This window comes from Mauremys reevesii, linkage group 8 (assembly GCF_016161935.1).
Source record: "Mauremys reevesii isolate NIE-2019 linkage group 8, ASM1616193v1, whole genome shotgun sequence".
NCBI lineage: Eukaryota > Metazoa > Chordata > Testudines > Geoemydidae > Mauremys > Mauremys reevesii.
Genome location: NC_052630.1, coordinates 28,877,778 through 28,902,719, shown reverse-complemented (window position 1 = coordinate 28,902,719; position 24,942 = coordinate 28,877,778). Strand labels below are relative to the sequence as shown.

At 40.4% G+C, this 24,942-nt stretch overlaps 1 protein-coding gene across 7 annotated transcripts in view; it reads left to right on the top strand.

The window, feature by feature from the left end:
• Nucleotides 1-24,942, top strand: part of SLIT3 (slit guidance ligand 3) — a 781,907-nt gene that overhangs the window by 551,285 nt on the left and 205,680 nt on the right. For 6 of the 7 annotated variants that reach the window (XM_039485326.1, XM_039485332.1, XM_039485331.1 and 3 more), the window contains 2 exons: nucleotides 5,573-5,644; nucleotides 15,322-15,393. In XM_039485326.1, the coding sequence (XP_039341260.1) occupies nucleotides 5,573-5,644; nucleotides 15,322-15,393 (144 nt within the window). The remainder of the gene's footprint in view (nucleotides 1-5,572; nucleotides 5,645-15,321; nucleotides 15,394-24,942) is intronic. The other variant, XM_039485327.1, reaches the window with a different exon arrangement.

Here is a 24,942-nt window from a genome sequence, read left to right as displayed (position 1 = left end):
TTGGATAGTTCTCTGAAGACGTCCATGCAATGTGCAGCGGCAGTCAAAAAAGCAAACAGGATGTTAGGAATCATTAAAAAGGGGATAGAGAATAAGACTGAAAATGTCTTATTGTCCTTATATAAATCCATGGTGCACCCACATCTTGAATACTGCGTACAGATGTGGTCTCCTCATCTCAAAAAAGATATACTGGCATTAGAAAGGGCTCAGAGAAGGGCAACTAAAATGATTAGGAGTTTGGAATGGGTCCCATATGAGGAGAGATTAATGACACTAGGACTTTTCAGCTTGGAAGAGAGGAGACTAAGGGGGGATGTGACTGAGGTATATAAAATCATGAGTGGTGTGGAGAAAGTCAATAAGGAAAAGTTATTTACTTGTTCCCATAACATAAGAACTAGGGGCCACCAAATGAAATTAATGGGCAGCAGGTTTAAATAAATAAAAGGAAGTTCTTCTTCACACAGCGCACAGTCAGCCTGTGGAACTCCTTGCCCGAGGAGGTTGTGAAGGCTAGGACTAAAGCAGGGTTTAAAAGAGAACTTGATAAATTCATGGAGGTTAAGTCCATTCATGGCTATTAGCCAGGATGGAAAAGGAATGGTGTCCCTAGCTTTTGTTTGTCAGAAGGTGTAGCTGGATGGCAGGAGAGAGATCACTTGATCATTCCCTGTTAGGTTCACTCCCTCTGGGACACCTGGCATTGGTCACTGTCAGTAGACAGGATACTGGCGTGGATGGACCTTTGGTCTGACCCAGTATGGCCATTCTTATGTTCTTATTAAAAATAGGTCTTTTCAATTTAAAAATGTATATACAGATATGGGAAAGACAGCCTTTATTGCAGTTCTGATTCTACACAGCCTTATTACTATTCCTGCCATGATAGTGAAACAGTAAACCATTATGCCAGATGTTAATTTTACATTATTTATCCACTTTTAGCGAGGAAATCCCCAAGTACTTCACACACTTCATTGACACTGAAGAGATGGCTTCTATGGAGATCAAGAGATGTCCTTGTCAGTGTGTGGCAGGATAAACGTGACATTTCTCTGTCTCCTTAGTGAGGTTCAGAATTGTTATGGGACAGTGAGGATCTGTAATCTGGACCAGTGCTCATCAGGGTTTGTGAAATCTAGTGGAGATCTATTTGTTCCATTACTATTGGTGGTTATTGCCATCTCCCTTTGGGACTGCAAGATGCTAGTATTATTAATGCAAGCCTGAATTGTGGTCAAACTCACTCTTAATACTAAAAGGCTCACCATTCATGTCTCTAATCTTAATATTTTGGGAGATAGCGTTGAGAAGATAATTAGACAGCTCTGGCATCTAATCAGAAGTCTTCAGATTTTCTTAGCTCCTTTCTCTCTGCTGTTAGACCTAGTTATGGTATGACCTGGAGACTGTGCTGGCTTCATTGGCTGATGACCTTCTGATATGGGGAAAAGCGCACTTGTTCATGCTGATTCTTTAGAAATGGCAGGAGCCTTTCATATCAGCGGGATTAATAACATGTCTGTGGGCCCTAACAGGAGTATACCAAGGAGAACAAAAGTCCCTCCATTTTTTCTGTGAAAGCAATCAAAGGGTGATATTATGTCAATGCTGTTTAGTACCAGAAGGTTCTATCCTTTCAGTCTACGTGTGGGGATGTTAGGATGTTTTTTTCAATATTTTGATGGTACTTAGCTCAGTTTCCTAAAAGATGGTGAAGTTTTTATTTCCCAGTGTGTGGCTGAGCTTAGACCTTGAGTTAGAGCTGGTTAACTGAGGCTCCATCTAAATAAGACAGAGGTGGGGTGAGGGCAACATTCTGAGGAGAGGGAAGAAGTTATAGCTGTTCCCTGGATTGAGAAGTTACGCTTGCTTTTAGTTAAAACTCACTATTTAGAGTGGATGCTTCACTGGCACTGGATGTTCAGGAAGCAGCAGTGTCCAAGAGAACTTATCCCATCTTCTCTTGGTTGCAACCTTTCATCTGTCATAGACCTCACTACACTTATTCATGCCTCCACACATGGTTAACTACTGCAACTCAATTGATCTAGCTCAGAAGGAAGATTTCACCCTTCTAGTAGACAAATATATGATTGCATAGACTACGGATTTGAAAATTTATAGAAACATCACCAAGCCATCTCCTACTATTTTACTTGTGCTTCTCAGGTGCATTTTGGGCACAAGACTGAGGACTCCAACCCCCAGAAAGGTGTGGCTATAACACTATAACTGCACTTCTTTCTGATATTTAACGTTAACACCTTTCATCTTAGCAATAAACAGGTCACAAAGTTTCACAACCATCCAACTAATGTTGCAATATGACTGTTCCTCAAATTATTTTATGAATTGTGGGTTTGTTTTTCATTTTTCAACCAGCTCTAAATATTATTCAGTAGTTTGTCTCAAAAGCTCTTACAGAGGGCAGTAAAGAAACTTAAATCATCTTCATATGCTATCCAAGAAGCACAAGCTATGCCTTGTTCCCTGCTGCAGAGAAAGAAGCAATTTGTACTCCTACACAGCAGCTGTGTGCAGTCACCCTCAAGAGCAGTGGTGGGCAACCCACGTGGCCCGTCAGGGTAATCCACTAGCAGGCGGGAGGGCGGCAGGCGGCTCCAGTTTGCCGTTCCTGGCCAATGGAAGCTGCGGGAAGCGGCAGCCAGCACGTCCTTACAGCCCGCGCTGCTTCCCGCAGCTTCCATGGGCCAGGAGCAGCAAACCGTGGCCACTGGGAGCTGTGGGCGGCTGTGCCTGCAGACGGTCAATATAAACACTGTCTCGCAGCCCACCAGCAGATTACCCTGACAGGCCACGTGTGGCCCACAGGTTGCAGGTTGCCCACCACTGCTCAAAGAGTGTGTTTACCAGACTTTTCAAAAAGGAAATCACTTCTGTGTTGTCATGGGCATAAGGAGATGAGACTTTGAGATGGTTAATGAATTCTCTGCCTGGATGGAATCCTGATCAGTCTATTAAATTCCCAGCTAAAGAGCTGCAGTTCACTCAGGATTCTAGTGATATCCAAAACTATGGAAGTTTGTGCTCTGTGACCTAAACTGACTTAGTAATGAAAGGTTAGGAAAGCATGTATCCGCTCTTTCCTGGTGTAAATGAAGCACTAGAGTGGAGTGAACCTACCACAAAGCAGCAGGCCATAGAAAGGGGAAAAAAAAGAAAAGCAAAATCTTAATTGAATCCTTGTGCCTCAATCAAGGCAGGAGGAGATTCAGCCTCGCTATCTAAGCAACAGCACTGGAGCCTTGGCTCTAATGGAAAGGAAATAATGTGTCTAATTAACTTCTAATGCTGATCATACCACATCCGCAAGAGGTGGGTGAATGTCATCTCCCAGCATGCTATTTATGCAAGTTCAGGCACCATTAGTTATACCCAGATTAACATCCTAAATTGGAGAAGGGGAGGAGGGACAGAATCTTTTGTTTCAATCAAAATGTGACATATACAGAAACAGGCTGCATTGAGATGTTTAATTCTAAAACTAAGGTTCCCCTTTCAGATGTTAGGGTTCTGATCTATCACATTGCTCTACTCCATTGTAATGGGTTGAAAAAATATTTCTGAATAGATGCCATAGTATAAACTCTGTGCCAAGAAATTTGGCTCTTTCTATGAAGGCTGCTATTTGCATCTTACTGTCTAGACACAAAGTGCAATCAATGTTAACTGATTTCCTAAACAGATTTCAAAGGGGCATGAAAGGGGTTCTTCTTTGGCTATACTCACCACAGACTTGACTGTAGTGAGTATAGCTAAAGATAAACCATAAAAATGAAACTCCAGTGGACAAAAGTGAAGCAAAACGCTATAGAAGGAAACATTATTAGATCAATCACTTTAAGAGCTTTGTGAGAAAACCTTATTCCTTGTAGATTCCTAAAGAGATGTTAGGATGCTGCTACTCAAATGAGGTTTATTTCATAAGCCCATCCACTGTTCTGAACATGTCTTCTAGCAGAAATGGAGTGACAATGGAAATGCAGTATGTGAAATACTACCTGTGTCTGATTGTACTAGCCTGAACAATCATGGAACAGAGTCAGTGTTGACGTAAGCAGGTACCATTCCAACGAAAGACAGTTTATATGCTTAAAGTTCTGCATGTACTAAGTACTTTAGAGAAGATGATTTGACATCATTGCCATGTTGGGGCACCCAACACAATATGTTCATATCCCACCTGTAATAAAGGATGGACTGGGTCTTCAGCATTTTCAAAACTTCTGTTGAAACAGTAAAAGCATGTTGTGACAAGATGCCCCAGCGCAGCTGTAATGGGAGTGTGAAGAGGACCTTACTGAAACTTAGTGCCTTGACCAGATTCTGTAGTGATTTATGGTCCCTTTACACCATACTGATGGCAGAATAGGGTCATAATCTAGGCTTAAATTCCCAGCAGAGTTCCCCTCGGATGAGGGGTGCAGTAGAATGTGCTCTGCTCATCCACAACGGGCAAGAGTGTTCATTAAGAACCTTACATCAGTGGCACAATTTATTACTGCCCAGCACCAGTTCTGAGTGGCACTAATGCTGGTCTTTAAAATCAGAGAAAGGGCTATCTATTCCCCCATACAAGCATACTCCGCTGCCAAACAGAGATCTGGCACAGGAAAGACTTATCTATTAACCCAGTACTCGCATTTCTTCGGATGGTTATATACTCTAACCCATGATAAACCCTAAACACGGCTAACACATTTTGTTTTGTTTATGAAGCTAAAATTTTTGTCCTGGCTGTCACTATCTTGCATCTTGATTACCACAACATCTTTTTCTCTAGCCTTGACAAATACAGTCTTGTCCTGCTCCTATCCATTCAGCATGCTACTGTAGAGCTCATTTTCCTAGCCCATTGCTTTGACCATGTCATCCCTCTCTTTGTATCCCTCCACTGTGTCCCCCTCTCTACTGCATCAGACATAAACTACTTGTCTCCACTTTTAAAGCCTTTCATGGCCTATTGCTATCCTATCTATCATCTCAGTCTGGAAATACTGACTCCTGCCTCTGGTAAGCTAATGATACCAGCCTCAGTTCCCCACTTGTTAAATTTTCAAACAAGCATCTTTGTGCTTTTTTCCATGCTGCCCCGCCTGCTTGGGAGTTGTTCTCCATAAACATCCTCAAAGCCACCTCACCGTTAAATGCCTCCTTAAAACTCTCCTTTGCCATGATGCCTGCTAAAAGCTTGACAACACTTAGGGTACTGTTGCGCTGATAACATAGCCTATCATGTTGACCAATATTGTTGCATTGTTTTCTTGAATTCCCCCATCTGTCTGTGTCCATCTGTTGTCCCTTATCTTAAACTGCAGTTGTAAGCTCTTTGGATCAGGAAGCATCTTCTTGTTCTGTGTTTGTACAATGCCTATCACAATGTGATCATGGTGAGTGGGGCTCCCACCTGCTAGGGTAATACAAACAAATAACAATAATAATGAAATAAGTAATAAAATGCTTATAACACTGAAAAAAATCTAACTTTTTTCAACAAATTCCTATTTACAAGTAACCTGTCATTCCCCACCCCGTATCTTTACAGAGACATCAGCAAGAATCAAATATCTGACATTGCTCCTGATGCATTCCATGGCTTGAAATCTCTCACCTCGTTGTAAGTAGGGCTGAATGAACTGTTTGGGGAGAATCTGAATGTAAAAGAAATAGAGTAAGTGGTGGCTGGTGATGCTTTGTTTCTGTGCACAGTCGTCAAGTAGTGTGAAGAACCTAATCTTTCGTAAATGAGAAATTGATCCTGCAGACTTGAAGAGGGAACAGTTTACACAACTCTAATAAGTTCCTTTATAGATGAGTACCCAGAAGGTTACTTATTTGTTTACTTCTCCAAAGCCATTGAATGAGTATATTCTTTCTGTAACTGTGTTGTATGTGGTTATGTAGGCTTATTGCCTGCCTCATCTTGGTGTCCAAAAACACAGCAAGGCTCAAAGTCACTTTTCTGTGGTGCTTTTATAAAGAACTTAGGGAAAAAAAGCTTTTCTACACCCGCCCCCTCTTCCATTTTCTCAGCAGCATTCAGATTCTGTTTTCCTTTTTGCAATTACATAATGAAGGACCTCAGCCAATCAAGAAAATGTTCATATTTTTGACCTGTAAGTACTATTTTTTCAACAAGGTACCTGGACTAAAATATTACTACAGAAACAAAAGGGGGAAAACAGAATCTCAGTAACTAATATTTTCTTTTTTGAAAATTGAAACTGTTCACGGTCTCCAGTTGTTTGAATACTGCTGTATTTTAGCCAGCTCACACCACTAGTTCTATTTAAGTTCTGTTTTAAAACACTGAAGCTTGCAATAGGAAAGACGGAGCAATACAAGGTCATTTGCTGCATAAAGAAAATGAACTAAAGACAAAGTGTTGGGAAGAAGTCCTAGTAGGAAGAGGAGTCTAAAGCTTTGGAAAGGCATTACCTGAGTTAATATGAAATATGGTTTTAAGACAATTTAGATTAATATGGATTAGAGACCACTATGCACTTTACAAATGCTGCCATCACTGCATTTTCTGGATGCTGAATAACATTAGTAAATAACCTGTGTAACTTTTTAATCAGTGCAAATATAGAAAGACTTATCAGCATTAAACTATATACTATATACTGTATTAAGCCCTTGAGGCAGAATACTAAAAGATGGGCTTTATCCTGTGTCCTAAACACACCTGGTAGAATGCCAAAGATATATACTGTTACCAGGATTTATTGAGTAACTTGTGGATTTGAGTATTCTGTTGCCAGTCAACCTGCTATGGATCTTGTCAAATTCCACAAAAATGTTAGCAAATGATTCAGTGAAAAAAGGGGATGTTCACTGAATAATGTAATTTGGCACAGTACTTGACTAGCACTGCTCAACGGCTTGTGCTCTAGGCAAACAGATAGAAGCGACTTTCAGAGTCGAGGCACCTCCAGTGCTAATGCCCTGCCAAGCTCAAAGGCATTCAAGTTTAGGTAGAATTGACACAAGCCTACAAGTTGACCTCAGTGACTGGGGTGGCACACTGGGGTACAAGAAGGAAGCCAGAACCAAAACCATGCTGTGCCCCAGAACGAGTAAGGGGATTGAGTATTCTTTGGCTTGTCGTCCAAAACTCTGTTTAAACCGAATGAGCCTCAGTTGGTTTAAAACTGTTCCAGACCAGTTCAGGTAAAGTATAGGTGAGGCCTATCACAAAGTAGTTCATCAAGGAGATAGGGATAGTTTTGGCCAGAAGCAGCAAAAGGAAGATAAAAGGAGGGAAGTTGCCTATAGCAGGGTATTCCCTCACCCAGTGTTGGACACTGCCTCTTCCTCAGTTTGCCTCCATCTATAGCCAAACTAATCACTACAGCTGTGCTCTAATTGCTATCCCCTTGCAGGAACTGTATTATTTACACAAAGGTATTTAAATTAAAAACTAGAAATTCCTGGCCTCCTCCTAGAGACTCACTAGTCCATTATACGCCTCATGGGCTCTAAACTCTCTCTTAAGGTTTTGCTCCTGCCATTCTCCGCAGGTAACTGCAGTCAGGCCTTTCCATCTGGTTGGTAGGGACTGCTGGTTCCCTGGTACTCCCTACCCATGGGTCTCTTCTGGCTCCTTTGCAGGTACCTCCCTGATGATGTATCTTCTCCTTATCCTTGTTTCTGTGCATCAGGTTCTAGCTCTCTCTGAGCTGGGAAGCTCCGCTATGCCCACTCCAGAATCTGGGCATCTTTAGAAAGATTCCCCTCAGGTCTTTTCTTGCATCTGGTCTTCCTCCATGATGGAGCTGGCTTCCTCTTATAGGAAGCCCTACTCCTAGGCTATTAATATCTGATGCGTGGTCATCTGAGCCAGACACCAGCCCTGGCCCATCAACTGGGAGGCAGATAACTAGGCAGAAGTGGGGCTGAAGCCAACTCCCCTTAAAGGGCAGTCCCCATCCTATGGCACTACCAAATGGAGCAGAATAAGAGGGAACAAGAGAGAATTCACTCACTTTTTTTTTTAAGTGGTCCATTATTTTTGGAGCCCTAATGGCCCAGTGGCATTATTCAGCTCCATTTTCTGAATAGGCGCAGCTTTGTCTACAGTGCATTGTCTTAGCTGAGTAATTTTTCTTATCTTTATATTGAATGTGATTAGGTTATCTGATAAGAATGTTTGCCAACATTGAGATTAAATCTGCATATGGTACAGCTGGTCCTGTAGCTTTCAGAGTTAAAACCATGATAAAGGAAGAAGACATACTAATGCAGAAATGAAAGTAGGCAACTTTGTGCCCATTAAAAAATAAACACTGTTTGAATTCTTTTCCTTTTCTTCCAGAGCCCACATTGTCTGCTCCTTCTTAGCTGACTGCGCTTGTGGTGCTCTCTGCTTCCAGGAGAGTGAAAGGGCCTATCTGCAAGGCTGCCAAGAATGTTTTTCTAGCAACTGACGAGTGGATGCCCCTTATATAGTAGCTTACCCAATCCAAACTCTCCTGTAATTAGTTGAGTGGTGCGAGGCCTCAGCGGTGAGGCAGGGTACTCTGCCCACCATAATTACAGTAGAATAGAAGAAAACAGGTGTGCAGTAGTTTATAAACATAGTGATGCTAATTACAGCAGCATATGCACATGCTATACAAAATCCAATCTCTTAAACGTGACTAGTGGCCTATGCACTACAAGGTCGCCAGACTTTTTCTTAAAAAAATAAAAAATCTTTTTTCAAACAAGAAATCTCTTCGTGCTCAGACTCAAACTCAGCTCCTTAGAACAGCACTTCCTGTCTTGGCAGTGATTTCTTTAGTACAAACCAAGAGGGAGAAGAGCTTATCCAGCATAAGGCCCCAAGCTCCTTCCATTGCCAGCATGTCTTGTAAAAAGGAAATTAAGTAGCTGGTTTCTCCTAGCCCATATGTTCAGCAGAAGTTTGCTCTCCAGCCATGTCTGGAATCAGTCTTCGTGGTAAGGATGTTTTTCTTCTTGAAAGAAAATCCAGGGAATACACAGAAAAAGGGAAGCTCTGGCCCCTCCCTCAACTCCCTTTTGAGTTAGTTATTAGAGCCCTGAATCAAGGAGAATAAATCTCGTTTGTTAGAGAGCATTGACTATACCCTGAAGTGCCTCCATTCTTCCCCATGACACTTTGTTCTGCCACATAAAGTTGCTCTCAGTCTATGGTCTGTCGGTCACTGATTGTCCATGCTTCTGGGTAGTTTATGGAGTTGTTTTTGTTACAGTGGTGAATCCTCCTGTCAGTCTTCAAGCTATGAAGCTTTCTGCTACAATAGTTGAAGCAGAGTTCAGAGTACCCTTGGAGTTTCCAGAAACTTATTTGGTCACCAGCTGCGATTTAAAAAAATGCTCACCAAAAACAAACACATCCCTGCAGGCTCTTTTCATGTGTTTGGGTGGATGTTTGGTGTAAATTCAACCATGATCCTATTTTGGAATTACACTGAACACATAAGAGGATCAAACCAAAGTGCACGTTGATTTAGAGTGACTAGAGAAGTGAAGGTCTGCAGCCATCTAGTGTGGAGATAGAGGGACTCTGGAGACCTGGTTTTAATTCCCATTCTGTGTGACCTTCAGCAAGTCACTTAATCTCTCTGTGTCTTAGGCCATGTCTACATTAGCACTTATGTCAGCAAAACTTTTGTTGCACATGGGTGTGAAAAAACATCCACCTGAGCATCATAAATGTTGCCAGCATAAGTGTTCATGTGCACAGTGCTGTCAGTGGGAGACGCTTTCTGCCGACATAGCTATCGTTGCTCATTGAGTTGGTTTTATTATGTCAATGGGAGAGCTCTCGCCTGTCAGCATAATGTGGCTACAATGTGATCTTACAGTGGCATCTTACAGCTGTATCATTACACCTTTGCCACTGTAAGCTTGTAAGTATAGACATGGCCTTAGTTTCCCATCTGTGCAATGGGAATAAAAGCCTGTCCCTATGTAACGGGGTGTTGGGAGGATAAATACATTAGACATTGTGAGGTGCCCAGATACTACAGTACTGGGGTCCATATAAGTCTTTAAGATACATAGAAGTAAAAGCAAAGTCCTTAACCTAAGGATAAGTAAGCAACACAGATACAAAAAGAAGTGGTAACAATGCAGCTGCTATATTCATGTTAGGTATATTCATTATTCTCTTGCCTGCATAATACTATCCTAATATTACTTTTTGTGTGAGAGATAATGTTGTTGTAGGGAAGACGTGGAAGCAGAAAAGATTGATTGGAAAGGGCTCCACTGTCTCGGTGTTAAGCAAACATTTGAAAACCGCTAGGTTAGTTATATATTAGATTTACAACCTGTGTAACTAGAGTATTATTTTGCCTTTATTAGGTAACTGTTAATAAAATACAAGTTTCATACACAAGGCTGGAAATTGTGAATAAGTTCAGAACGCTTTCCTGTTTCCTGGACTTTCTGAAATAAATTATTTTTTGGTTCATCCAGTGAAACATCTGGCTTGACTATCAGAGAGGGTATTGGATGAGGGATTAGTGTCTGCTTATTGTACATAGTACCAAAGATACAAGAGGATTCTGGGAGCCAGTAGACTTTCTGCACATTTAATTCGGCTGTGCCAGAGTTCTGAAGACCTTATCCAGACAGTCTGGAGACATTTTGTATGATGCAGCAAAGCAGCCTAAGCCCTTCAGTTGTGAAGGAGTAGATTTCAGAACTGTGTAAAATGAGAAATCTGAATTAGGCTCACAAGTGATTTATCAGTTTAGATCAGCTCGCATACAGACTATTCTTAGTGTTTGGCATGTCATTCATATTTTACATCATCACATGCCGTGTGATGATGTATCTGGTGTCATTCTGGGCTAAAACATTATCTATTTAAATAAATGTTGAATCTATTTTAGAGTAACAAATTGCAGCCAGTATTTTTACCTTGATTTATTTGGCCTAATTGTTATGGAGAAATATGAAATGCCGTACAAAAAAAGGTGCAAGTTTTCCTAAAATATCAGAAATTTAATGCTCCTATTACCCACAATCCTTGCTGCTGTTTTGAGAGCTCTTATTCCTGTTGAACCTATGCCATTGTCCTCATAATTTTGGAAACATAATTCTTCATAACAAGAATCATTTTCACAGTCTGAAAGATAGTTAAAAGGCTTTTGAGGGCTGAAAAAGCTATTGCACAGAGTCATGATTTGGCACGTCACTAAGAACGTTATAACCAAGCCAAAATAAAGGAACTATTAGCTGGAAAACATATGGTACAGCATAAAGGATTCAGCACTGGGCTTTTATACCCAGCAAGTTCTGGGTCAACTTTCAGGAGAAAAGCTTTATGTTCTGGAACTCTGACTCAACTGAGCAAGTTGCAACTAGGATTGTGGGAATGCATGCCGAAGTGTCAGAGAATAGAGAGAAATCTGCACCCATTATTTCAGGTACTTGAGAAGCAGTGGAAGGTGCTTGTGGAAGGCCTATACTATATTATGCTGCTCATGTGATCCCAAATTACTTAATCTTCTGATTGTTAAAGAGGTCCAGAACTTCTAGAGATTGTAGAAAAGGCATTAGTGTCCTTCTGGTCCAAGTTCCTGCCAGTGCAGGATTGTTTCATGTTTAATATTTTCATGGGTTCTGTACAATATATTCTAATGCTGGGTGTGAAGTAGTGCTTCAGCCACTTACATCAGGTGATTAGTCCAGAAGCTGAGATGTCAAACTGTGGAGAGAATTTTCCTTATTTCTGTCTAATTATTTTATCTAATCTATCAATATTTGCTCAGACTGTCAGCCACTGTGGTATTTTGGCACCACTTTGAGTCAAATTAACCCACAAAATATCATGTTCTGCTAAACTTTTCTTCAAGTTTAATGGCATCTCTTGGCAGACACATAAGAACATAAGAATGGCCATACTGGGCAGACCAAAGGTCCATCCACCACAGTATCCTGTCTACTGACAGTGACCAATGCCAGGTGTCCCTGAGGGAGTGAACCTAACAGGTAATGATCAAGTGATCTCTCTCCTGCCATCCATCACCACCCTCTGACAAACAGAGGCTAGGGACACCATTCCTTACCCATCCCGGCTAATAGCCGTTAATGGACTTAACCTCCATGAATTTATCTAGTTCTCTTTTAAACCCTGTTATAGTCCTAGCCTTCACAACCTCCTTGGGCAAGGAGTTCCACAGATTGACTGTGCACTGTGTGAAGAACAACTTTCTTTTATTAATTTTAAACCTGCTGCCCATTAATTTCATTTGGTGGCCTCTAGTTCTTATATTATGGGAACAAATAAATAACATTTTTAATATAAGAGCATAAAAGTGTGTGAACAAACAGTATGAAACAGACGAGCATGGTACATTTGAAGGCGTGTCTGACCTCTTTAATTAGGGTTTTCATTTGCTTGTTGTCTTTCTTGCTATGAAGAGCTAACAAGATAAGCTACTTTATTTGGAATAGTGAAGGAACAACAAGCTTCACTTTCGGAATGCATCGTTAGTTAAATATAATAAAGGGGAAAGAATATGTAAAAAATTACTCCTTTTTTCAGTTCTCTGAATCCAAGCAATTAGTTAAATCAGTAAAATAAATTGGCCTGTTTCTAGGAGCACTTTTAATTTCCATGAACAGCTGAATATAACTGTGGGGCTTTTATTTTATCGTTTTTAGTGAAGAATCTCCTCATCAGTTTAACAGGGTGATTCTCCCAGGCTTCTGCTCTAATGTTTGCGTTGCAGCTGGCAGTTTGGGTTTTTCATGCACTGTTCTTACCAGTGTTTGGAAGGCTGATGACAGTCAGGAAATTGCTGCTAGCTGAAATCCACCTAATCTGCCCGGTGCTCTGCAGAATTGTAGCATGTGGGTCGCAACCATGCTGAAAGCATTTAGCTGTGAACTGGCAGGCTGATGACTCTACATGCTCTTAAAAATGCTTCAGTTGTACATATGCCACAACAACACGCTAACATTAGGAAGCCACCTGCAGTATTGTGAAAAGTTTGCTTGACTCAAATAGATAGCAAATGATTCTTCAGTATTAATTATTCTGGCATTAGAAGAAACAGCCTTGTCAGAAGTACCAGGGATGAGCAGAATACAACTTATGCACTGGGCAGTCTTGCACATAGGATTGTGTGTTTGTTTTCATGGCTCTCATCTACATCCAGATTGGTATCTGTCTTGAACAAAGACCACCACTGTGGGTATTTATAGTTGGAAGAGAGGGAAGGGAGCAGCAGGGAAGAGGAGAGGACGCAGTCTTGCGGTCCCTTTTAACCCTCTTTCACTCATTTTTAAATTTCAAATCAAGAGCATGGAGATCAGACTGCAGGTATAATTCAGCCAGAAGTCTTCTTCCTTCTCCTGCCGCAAGGGGAGATAATATCTGTAAACTTCTTCCTTTACCTGGCACTAAATGACAAGTATAAATCCCTACAAAGCCACCCTTTCATTCTTCCAAATAGCCTGTGAAGGAAATGAAGCATTAATGAGACTCCAAGGGGAAAAAATAAGGGTAGAAGTGTCTTTGTTGATTCACTAATTGTGTGATAGAGCCATTTTCTTTATTTACTTTGTTTTAGTGTGTATTTTACTTGGCATGACTATAATTTTAATGCAAAATACCTTGGGTGTGATTCTCAGGTGTTGCGGGATGCAATGTAACATTTATGTGCCAAATTTGCAAACACAACTAGAAAACTGGATGCATTAAAAGCAGAAATGACTAATGTTCAAGCTAGGGAAGTAAATGCACATGCATTTTACAGCATTTATTTCTGTAGGTAAACCTCCAAAAATAGGCCCCTTGTTGCTAAAGTCATCTTTAAGAGTATGTGGAATCATTGAAATGATCAGTTGGGTCTTCCTGCATACTTTCTGGTGTGTTTTCCTGACTTAAATGGTGGTATTCCAGAAACACTGCGGTGTGTGTACTAATTTGTACAGGAGAGGCGGGAAGATGGAAGGTTGGGGATATCGTAATTGGGTGTGATATTGGCCAGTATGGAGATGCATCTCTTGTAAGTAACTACTAGCGGCGGTACTTTCAGGAGTGCCATTGTCAGTATATCAAAGACAAAATATCTTTGGAGTGTGGACCTGACAACAGCCAGGCAGACGTGGGCATTTGAACATTTGCCTGTCTCAAACTTAATCAAAGCAGCTCCTGCGTAAATGTTTCCAGGCTCTCAATTAGAAACAATAAATGGAAATGTGGGATGTAGGAAAATCAGATGCAATGTCATGTGCTTCCCCTGTGTTTCTCTGCTGCTGCATGGGAAGGTTTGACTTCCACTTTGACATGGTGGGCAGACAATGACATTAGCTAATTTGGCTCAGTGTAGCATTGAACATTAATATGAATTACAAATGGGTGCCTGAGCTCTCATACTGACTTTTGTTTAGTCAGTTATTTGTTCCAATGTTAATGTGCCACACACGTGCAGCCCCATTAGACTTGGAAATGTTTATTTTCTTTTTCTAAAAATCTAAAGTTTTGTTTTAGTATGATGCCATTGAGCTGTGGTGGTGGTTTTCACTGCTTTCACAGCTGTATGTTTGGCTTGGGTTGAGGGAAACCCTTTGGAACTTTTCTGATATTACTACAATATTAGTGCATATTGAACATCATCGAGGCACCTGGCATTTTCAGTGAACCAGCTGATACAAAGTAACTCCCATGTATGCTCCCAAATCTTTACTCAGTTTCATAAGTGAATCATTTTTGTTGTTGTGAAATATTCATATATCCTTATTTTCCCCTCTTGAGCTCCATTGCACTTACCGGGTCAGGTTGAGATTGCAACTGGTGGGGGCAGAATACCTCCTGAAATGCTGCTTGTGTAACATTCTGTGCCCAGTTCAGCTGTCATAAGACGTTCAGACCTCGTCCAGACAGGGTCCTTTAAAATGTACTCGTCCCTGGTTTGTATTTCAAGATTGTTAGAAATTAACAGTGCAACATCACCATGCTGAATTCTATACTTTTTGCATCGTGAACAGCGGGTCTTAATGGTTAAAACATTTCGTACAGGGAGAATGGAAAGAAGACAGGCTGAAAAATAGTGAAATACAGTTTTTGGAAAATGTCCAGTTTCTGCATTAAAGACGTTTTTCAGCACCAGACAAAGTCTGAATCATAACAACTCATTTAATACCATGTGCCCTCCTGAAAAGAAAATGAGATCAGTAGTTAAATGAAATGGCTACAGATCATGGTCATGGTGCATGAGATCAATAAAAATGATAATTCAGAGAGGGATGAGAGGATAGTAAGCTGGACTGTTACTTACTATTATTTTGTTTCCCCGTATCTTTCAGAGTGCTCTATGGAAATAAGATCACCGAGATTCCCAAAGGCCTTTTCGATGGACTTGTCTCTCTGCAGTTGCTGTGAGTATGATCTCTTCTTTTACTATTATTCAGCCTAACCAGATTTTTAGTTTTTTCAGCTTCTAGTTTTAACTTCAGAAAATCCCATATTGGCCCATCACCTTATGCACTGAAAACTCATTGAGACATTTCACTGATTAGGATAGCAATGGGGTGAAAAGGAGAAAAAGAGAAAAGGTGAGTGTGATTTTTTTTTCAGCTCAGTAACTGTATCAGGCAGCTGATACAGTAGATTAAGTTTGCGGGAGGAAGAATACAATCATTCTAAGAGGGGAAGTATCTTGTTGGTGAATTATGAAGAAACTCAAGATCTGAAAGTCACCACCAAATGCCAGTAAGATGATTCCAGTTGATAATGTTTATACTACTTTTCATATTTTCTATTTATTTGTAACATATGTGGGTGAATGTGTAGATCCTCACTGACAATCACGTTGCAGATAGCCTGTGCTCATAAGCAAAATAGTAATATTTAAGGATATTGCAATTACCTGGAGTGTCTAGTTCCATATCTTTATTATTTTTATTACATTGGTTGTGGATCTATTTGAATGCAAATGGTCTCAGTCCTGTGCCATTAGTATATTTACATAGTCAAGTAGTTTAAAATGCAGATTTAGTTTACACTAAAACAATGTCATGATCTAAGGACTGGGGAAAAATAGAGATGGAACAGAATTAAAATACCAGATCCAAACCTTCTTCGCTTTGGGGGAACAAAATTTAGCACCTTGAACCTATCTCAAGAGAGAGAAAAAAATCAGCCACCATTTCAGCCATCCAGTAGAGGGGGTAAAAGTTAAATTGATTTAAACTGTATTCCTGAAGCTCAAGTTAGCATCCCTGAAGATGTGCTTAGACAAAGAAATAAATGAAGTTGATCCATATAGGCTAGCATCACATAATACACATACAGTGAATGCAATGGAAAATAGGGAAATCAAGTATTTCTAGGTGGACTACAACAAAATTAGTCAAAAGACTTCTTATTTATAAGTCTTGGTCTGTCTCAACATACACTGTGTTGAAAATCCAAATGATAACTATTATTATTTATAGTACTGTATTACTCAGAGGCCTCAAGCTGTGTCATCACTCCATTGCACTAGAGGCCGTACAAGGACAGAGATATATTTGGATTATAAACTTTTTGGTACAGACAAAAGCTAAAATGAGTTAAAATATTTGTAATTTTGCTATAAGCGATAATCCACAGGGGATTACTCTCTTCTCACTTCATGTGTGTAATTTAGTCAATAGGTTTTTCAGTTGCAAACCTGGATCACCTTTCTCTGGAAAGAGACAAGATGAGAGAGAGCACACAAGGCGGATTTATTATAAGTCTTCAGGAGCGAATTCTGCAAACTGTTCCTCTCCTTCAGGCAATCAGTTACCTCCCTTTTGCACGCTCCTTTCCTGTCAGCCTGCCCCATTCACAGCAGGCTCCTCTGTATCTTAAATTACTTTTGGTCCCAGCATGTGGACTAGGTATGAAATATTTTTTTTGTTTTGTTATGCATGAGGACAGTAGACCCTGAAATATTCTGAAACTTGGGTGCATTATCAATTGATACAAGAGGCACATTAGTTATTGTAGTTCTCGAACAGCAGCATACAGTCAATGAAGGAACTTCAAGCAAAAAGAGCCTTTAACTCAAATAATCCTCAATCTAGTTATGGGTGTGTGTGTGTGTGTGTGTGTGTGTTTGTTTGTTTTTTGTTATGTTGGAGGAAACTATATGAAGAATTCAGCTTGATCAAAATCTGTTCACACGATGCCTTTTACAGCTGTGAATTTAAAAGGACGCTATGTCATTGGATTCAAAGCTGGACATGTTACAGATGGGTTCCTTCTCAGTAGCAAAAAAAAAAAAGATCACTTAACATATGGCTATCTAAATGTCCTGTAAAAATGTGTCTGTAGAACCTCTGAATGAAACATAAAGATAGATTTACTTACTGCACTTACTCCTTCTGTGTATGTAACACCGTATTTGATGTTACTTCTGTAAGCCAAATATTGTAACACTACTACTGAGATTAGCTAAAGTGACACTTTTTTGTTAAAGTGACAAAATCCATGTAATGGGAAATAGTTCAGAGATACTGTTGTTAAACCATTTGAGCCGCATCAGGATGAGAAGATCTAAATGGATAAATCTTAAAAGATTGTCCGAGTTAGGGCATTCACAGATAATGTTACTTTGGGGGCTTTTAAATGACTTTTTGAAGGTATTTGGAATGCAAAGTAGCTGTTGGCAAAGATAAAGTTGAATGATCATGCTTAAATGCAAACAAATATCTGCACATTTTTCCGACCGTGGCTTTGAAGCAGCTATTACAGATTTGTTTGTTGTATTTTAATGGATCCCTAAAACATAAATGGCATGGATTGGTTTTAGACCTGCTGTTGAACAGTTGGAAAACTGCCCTCTGATTAGATCTAATTTAGCATTCAGTGAGCTCTAGATTGGATTTCTTCTTATTAGTCTGTAGACACACTGATAAAAATGCTCTGATTAGAATACATTGGTAGCCAATGTAATTTTCTAAGCTTGAACTGGACCATTTTTGAAAATGTATCGGTACATTGTAAAGCAGTGTATGCTGTTAGGAAGGGAGGGTGAGCATGGGTCCTTCTCAGAGCTTTCAGGTTTTGGTTTAGGAGGAAAATCTCTTAAATCTCTGTTGTTTGCTCTCAATTACTCTCTATTCTTTTAAGCCCCACAAAAACTTTTCTATCCTTGTATTTTGTATATAAAATAATAAAGTAAGGCCACATGCTACCTCTCTTAATTAGGAAGAATAGTATCTTAATTCTGCAAGTAGTTCTACTAAAATCAGTGGCCTGCTTTTACAGCAAGGTGCTGCTCAGCTTCAGTATGGATGGTAGAATCTGACCCATAATATCTTTAACAATCCTGTCTGTCCTTTGAGTGTGGAAAAGATCATAATTTTAGTCTACTTTTAGACCGCCTAGAATGGTGGTTAGGATTCTGTAATTCATTCAGATAATACAGGGGTGGGTGAGGCATATATACTATAGGCAGTAAGGCATAGTTAGACAGTATCCATCTTTTCTTTTTAAATTTAACTTTATTACCCTCCTGGATTAATTTAAAATTTGGCGGATACATGTAATTTAAGTCTGTGCCATGATTAATTTACTAATTGGCTGACCTAATGTATAGTTATAAATAACCCTATAATTGGATTTCAATTAGAATGCTGCTCTCCCGGATTTTACTGTTCCATAAATACACAAGTGAAACCAGCAATATCCATGGAATCCAGTTGCAATACAGATTCTAGCATCCTAATGAGCAAGTGGGACCTCTCTTCTTGGACTGTATCAAGCTCAAACTAGTCATGTTCTGAGCTTCTTGTAGCCCAAATGGTAAAGATTCTGGGTGGTTGTTCTTGACCTTCAACTTTTTTCATGGAAGTGATGATCATGTTCTTTCTACTCAGCTTGTCGGGCTGTATCAAGTGCCTCTCGGGGTTTTAGTTGACTAAGATTTTCCTGTAGCGAGGTATACTATTTTTCAGGAAGGAAAACTGGAGTATGAATTAATTAGTGACCTTAACTTTCATTTCCAGTTTGTGGCAACAATCTATAGAAAGAGAATGCAGCTGTAGAACAGCATTTGCTTTATTAGCATTGCATGTCTGACATGGATATGAATATTACAGAAATGGAACGTGCCTCAGTTGGAGATGGATGTTTTCATGTAAACATTAGCCACAGTCAGTTTTACTATCTTTCCAGGAGGCTTTAAACTAATCTTGGTCTGTCTGGAGGCTGGAATAAAATTAAAGCAACTTAGTCATCTGTCTTTCAATTTTCTTGGAACATGGACAAGACCTTTCAAGAATTCCTGAGTTTCCCAAATAACATGCCAATCACAGTGCAGTAGGTAAAACTTAACACCCCGCGGCTCGTTCTTTCTCTGCAGCAGTTTGACAGATAAGCTTGATGACTACGGTACTCTGCTTACCCCCTCGTGGCTAAATCTGCAACGCCATCCTGCAGCGAAACAGAGCTATGACAAATGGTTCATGCCAACGAATTGTGGATAATGCACACAGAATCTAACTGTCCTTTTCATATCTGAACAATGCATTTTATGCAGCCATATTAAAACAAACATTTCCAGACCGTTTTTATTGCCGTCAAACACCACATGCTTTGAGGTATCTTCGTCCCTGGTGCCAAAAGGATATCATAACATTTTCTGTTTAAAGAGATTAGGTACCTAAGTGGGGAATGTAATCTGGTTTATCAAGTGTCTAACATGTGTCAGTTTTCAATAAACCTTGTTCCTTAAGGAAATTTGCCTTGCACTGTCACTGGTCATACTAGTGCTGTGATGTGTTGATCTTAAATCTTGAGAAATTGAGCTCGCTAAGGTCAATTGGACAATTATGCACAAGAAAAGTTTCCCAGGGTGGTTTCTGTTCTTTTGTATCTAGCCCTGTACTTACTCTTTCCATATGCCAGTGTGCTGGAGAGCTTGTACCTGGAAAATGATGGGCTTGTTGTAGCTTCACCTCCATAACAATCCACAAGAAGCTTACGGTTCTCTTCTCATTTTATATATGTATGTGATTTCAGTGAGCATCAGAGTTAAATGTGTGCATTGAAGGGGGAGTGAGCTATAAACATACTAATGCCTGTAGACTGAAGTATAAAGAGATAAAACACATTTTAAAGGTGTTCCAGAATTAGAGATGGGCTCAAGTCAAAACCCCAGATCCAAGCCACTAATTGTAGTGTTGTGTGGTGTTAACTACTAATTTATACAGAGTGAGAAATTGCACTGACATTTGAAAACTGGTGCAAATGAACACTCTCCCCAAGCCTTTTCCTTCTAAAAGCCAATCAAACTTTTGTTTAGTTAACACTTATTGCTTTTCATTTTCCTCTGCTTCTGTGTTGTGGGTTTTGGCTGGTAATGAGATTTCCAGTACTTCCACAAGAGATGCTATTATCACAACATCTCCAGCCCAGTTTTGCACCACCAAGCCATTCAGACCACTTAGAGAAGCTCCAGAGAGGGTTGGGTGAAGTTATGTGCCAGTTTTAGCCTGTGAGTTGATTTATAATTCTAGGTGAGTGCCACATGGAATTCAGTTATCGCACAGCATTTCCACCAAATTCTTGCTGTTTAGCCATTGGATTTGAGTTAGTTAGAATTGGAAGCTCAAAGAGAATGTAGAGAGGTGCTAACCCACCCAAGGTGATGTAAGGCAGAAAAGTTCTCACGGGCTCTCTGCAAACTTGAAAACACCAAGCTCTGCACCACTGAGTCCAGCACCTCCAATATAATCTCTGAAGTAACATATCTTTATTAGTTTTAACCAGTGCTACAAAATTATATATAAAAATAACAAAACCTGTGAACAAACAATAATTTTCCATAACAAAATCCTTCATTGCACACCATTCATTGCTTGCCACCAACACTCCCTAGTGACCTCATCAGCACACCTATCATCAGCACACCTGTGTTTCCCTTCTGATAAAAGATAAATTCTTCCTATCCCATGAAATTCTTCTGTTTAGTCATTTAGGCCTGGTCTACACTAGGGGGGGGTGGGTGGAACTAAGGTACGCGACTTCAGCTACGCGAATAGCGTAGCTGAAGTCGAAGTACCTTAGTTCTAACTTCTTACCTGTCCAGACGCCGCGGGATCGAAGTCCGCAGCTCCCCCGTTGACTCCGCCACCGCCGTTCGCGGTGGTGGAGTTCCGGAGTCGACGGGAGCACGTTCGGAGTTCGAACTATCACGTCTAGATTAGACGCGATAGTTCGAACTCCGAGAAGTCGAACGCTACCCGTCGACCCGGCCGGTAAGTATAGACCTACCCTTAGTCTTATAAATAAGGTGCCTGGATGAAGCAATTTCTACCAAGCTGACATCCCAGTCTTTTGAAGCTAGGACCCTAGAGATTTTCCACTATCTAAGCATCAATTTCTGTTCACAACCAGATGCAGTTGCAGTCCAGTCTTCAAAACATTCTGTAATCCCATGGTATTGATGAAAAATCATTTAAAATGAATTTGCACTCTCTTGCTCTTGAAAATACTTAACTGTCTTTCAAACCAGTGAGGGTTTTGTGTGTGTGTGTGTGTGTGTGTGTGTGTGTGTGTGTCCATGTCCCTTCTTGCCTGGATCATTTTTTTAACTCTTTCAGAACACACAATAAATATTCAGGAAAAGAGTCCGACCCACACCTTTCTGTGTTTGTCAACTCATTACACTTCTGACTGAGCAAACGCATCTGAACTTTTGGACTTAAGCCACTTGTATTTCTGAGCGAATCTGGGTCAATATCATGATTTTGCATTTTTAAAAGAATAATTTATGGTTTCTACTTTATTTTGCTTTGAATTGAGCAAACCCAGAACAAAGCAAAATTAAATGGTTATGAATCCAAACCAAATAGAAATATGTGTAGTCCGTGCCGCCTCTATTCCAATCCTTCTAAAAAGTGAGGATGTTTTTGTTTTCTTTTGAAAAAGTTATGCAGACCATGCACTTGTGTTCTCACTGCAGATTAAACAAGCTTGAAAGCGCTACAGGGGATAGTGATGTTCCATTAAGATACTCTGTATCTCAGGTTCAGGGGCGGCTCCAGGCACCAGCACAGCAAGTGCGTGTCTGGGGTGGCAAGCCGCAGGGGGGGGGTGCTGATCACCGTGAGGGCAGGAGTTAGACAGCCTTCGGCAGCATGCCTGCGAGAGATCTGCCGGTCCCGTGTCTTCGGCAGCAATTCGGCGGCAGGTATGCTGAAGGTGCAAGTCCAGGAGATCGCCCGCAGAAATGCCACCAAATCCAGGTGACCAGCGTGCTGCCGAAGGACGCCTGACTGCCGTGCTTGAGGCAGCAAAAAACATAGAGCCACCCCTGCTCAAGTTAAATGGTTACTTTAGAAACAGGCAGACTTAGTGAATGCAATATAGTGTTTGACTGAGCAAATGTTGTATAGGTCTAAACTTTTTCACATTTTCTTGTGATTTATTTGGATTGTTGTATATCATACATAAATAGCATCTGCTGGAAAGCCAGATAAATCAACAGATTTTCACTTACTAAATTCTGTGAGGAACCTATACCTTGGAGAAGCTGTGGTCCTAGAAGGCATTGAGCATCTCCCAGAATCCCGTCCTTTACAGGGAGCTGAGTACCTTCTGAGTTTGGGCCTTACTGGGCACCTTACAAACAGTGGGACATTTTGCTTTACATTGTATCCTGTCATTTCTAAACAAAGGATTGCTTACCGTGGCACCAATCACAGCATTTACTTATGGAACAAGTGACCATCTTCAATTCTTAGCAGAATCACATGGGACACTTTTGTCTTGTTATTTAATACAATCCTGGGGAGAACAGGAGGTCTATCAGATTAGTGTCTAATCCAGAGTCGAGAAGAAGGTTCTCTGTATAGATCTGTATAATAAGCTTTAAAAATATTTTCAGGCTGCTTGCAGTGTTTTTTGTTTTTTTTTCTTTCAGTCTTTCTGTGTTTGTTACTCTTGCAGTAATATTACAAACTTAGCTGATGTGTTATGTGCCTGTACATCAGCTATGATCTCATTAGCTTTCATAAGCTGAACTGGGTCAGTATCTAAATGGGAGAACCTATCAAGAAGCCCAGGGGCTGTGACAAGAGGTGTTGGTAATTCAACTGCTCTCTTTCCTCACAGTCACAAATACCCCAGTATAGTGTTAGTCATTGTTCAACTTGAACTGCCATCTTTTGGAGGAGAAGTAAAACAAGCGTTTAAAATCTATCAAAGTAAAAAATGTTAGACTGCACCATGATTAAATTCCAACATGAATAATTAAATTGTACCTTTTGGAATTTCCCTTTTTAATTCCACCGGAACAATTCTTTGTCTTCACCTCCTTTTCTAAACTGCTGACAAAAACTGATAGTGAATTAGCTCTTGGCATTGTCAGCTGAATCCTGGCAGAAATGTTGGTGGTCAGTCATAATATGGAAAAAGATATACATCAGTGGTTTTCTAAATATATTGAAGCAGATGACAGGTTGCAAGCTTTGTGCTCTTCATATCAGACTTCATCTTCCATAGCACACTAATCACAGTTTTGTAATATCTTTTATTGGTAGTTATGCCAACTACTGGTAGTGACAAGCACTTTTTTTTCTTTTAACTGGATCATAGTGATGCATATTAAGAGTTCATTTTTGGTGGGGGAGGGGAATTCTTTTCAAATCTTAGGGCTGGTCCACACTAAGAAGCGGGGTCGAACGAGGGTACGCAAATTCAGCTATGTGAATAGCGAAGCTGAATTCGAAGTACCCTAGTTCGAACTACTCACCCGTCCAGACGCCGCGGAATCGAAGTCTGTGGCTCCAAGGTCGACTCCGCCACCGCCTTTGGCAGTGGTGGAGTACCGGAGTTCGAACTATCGCTTCCGGAGTTCAAACTATCGCGTCCAGATTAGACGCGATAGTTCGAACTCCGAGAAGTCGAACTCACCGCGTCGACCCGGCTCGTAAGTGTAGACTAGCCCTTAGCCTTTTCTACACCATTTTACTACAAAGAGGATTATACTGGTTTAAGTCTGGAAAGAGCGTAGGTCTTTCAGTGCTTAGTTTTTGTTGGAAATAATGACATTTAATTTCTCATTACTTTCTCAACTATTCTGTAATAATAGTCTCTTTAGTGAAATCCACTGATATGTTAATACTTTGATGCCTGATAAACAAATGGCATTAGATGTATTCCATCTTTCTCAGAGGGAGACACCTTTTAGCTCAAGACATCAATATTTGGAATACCTTTCAAGAGGAGAATACTTTCAGAAAAAAATTTGTATACAATTTGTATACAAACAGTTGGTGGCCATATTTCAAATAGATCACAGCAGCATTTGGGAAGCTCCTCCTAGATAGAAATTGTAAAGGTGTCAAAATACTGTATATAGACACTCTTGTGGCCACAGCTATCCGTATTGAATCTTAGGTACCACTCTATGCTAATTTCTGGCTTTAATGATGATGTAACCAGCTAGTTGAGGATCCAACACCTTTACAAACATTAATTAAGCCTCACATCACCCTTGAGATATGGGTGAGTAAAAATAGTTGTGGTTTGCTCTATGATAAAGTGAGTCAATGGAACCCGAGTCCTGATTCCCAGTGTCTTGGTGCAGCCTCCCTTCTTAGTTTTACACTGTAGTTAAAAACCCATGGCTGACCCTTGCTGTCTGAAGGGCTGTTTAATTGCAATGTAGATGTTCAGGCTCGGGCTGGAGCCCAGGCTGTAGGACCTTGCGGGGTGGGAGGGTCCCAGGGATTAGGCTGCAGGTTGCACCAGAACATCTACACCACAGTTAAATAGCCCAACAGCCCAAGCTCTGTGAGCCCGAGTCAGCTGACACAGGTTTGCAGTATAGAAATACATTAATATCTCCCACACAGGGACTTTGAATGTAGGTAAAGCCTTTTGCTGTAGGTATTTAATAAGAGTTGTGTGCATTCGATTTGAATTCTACTGTTATCCATGCAAATAAC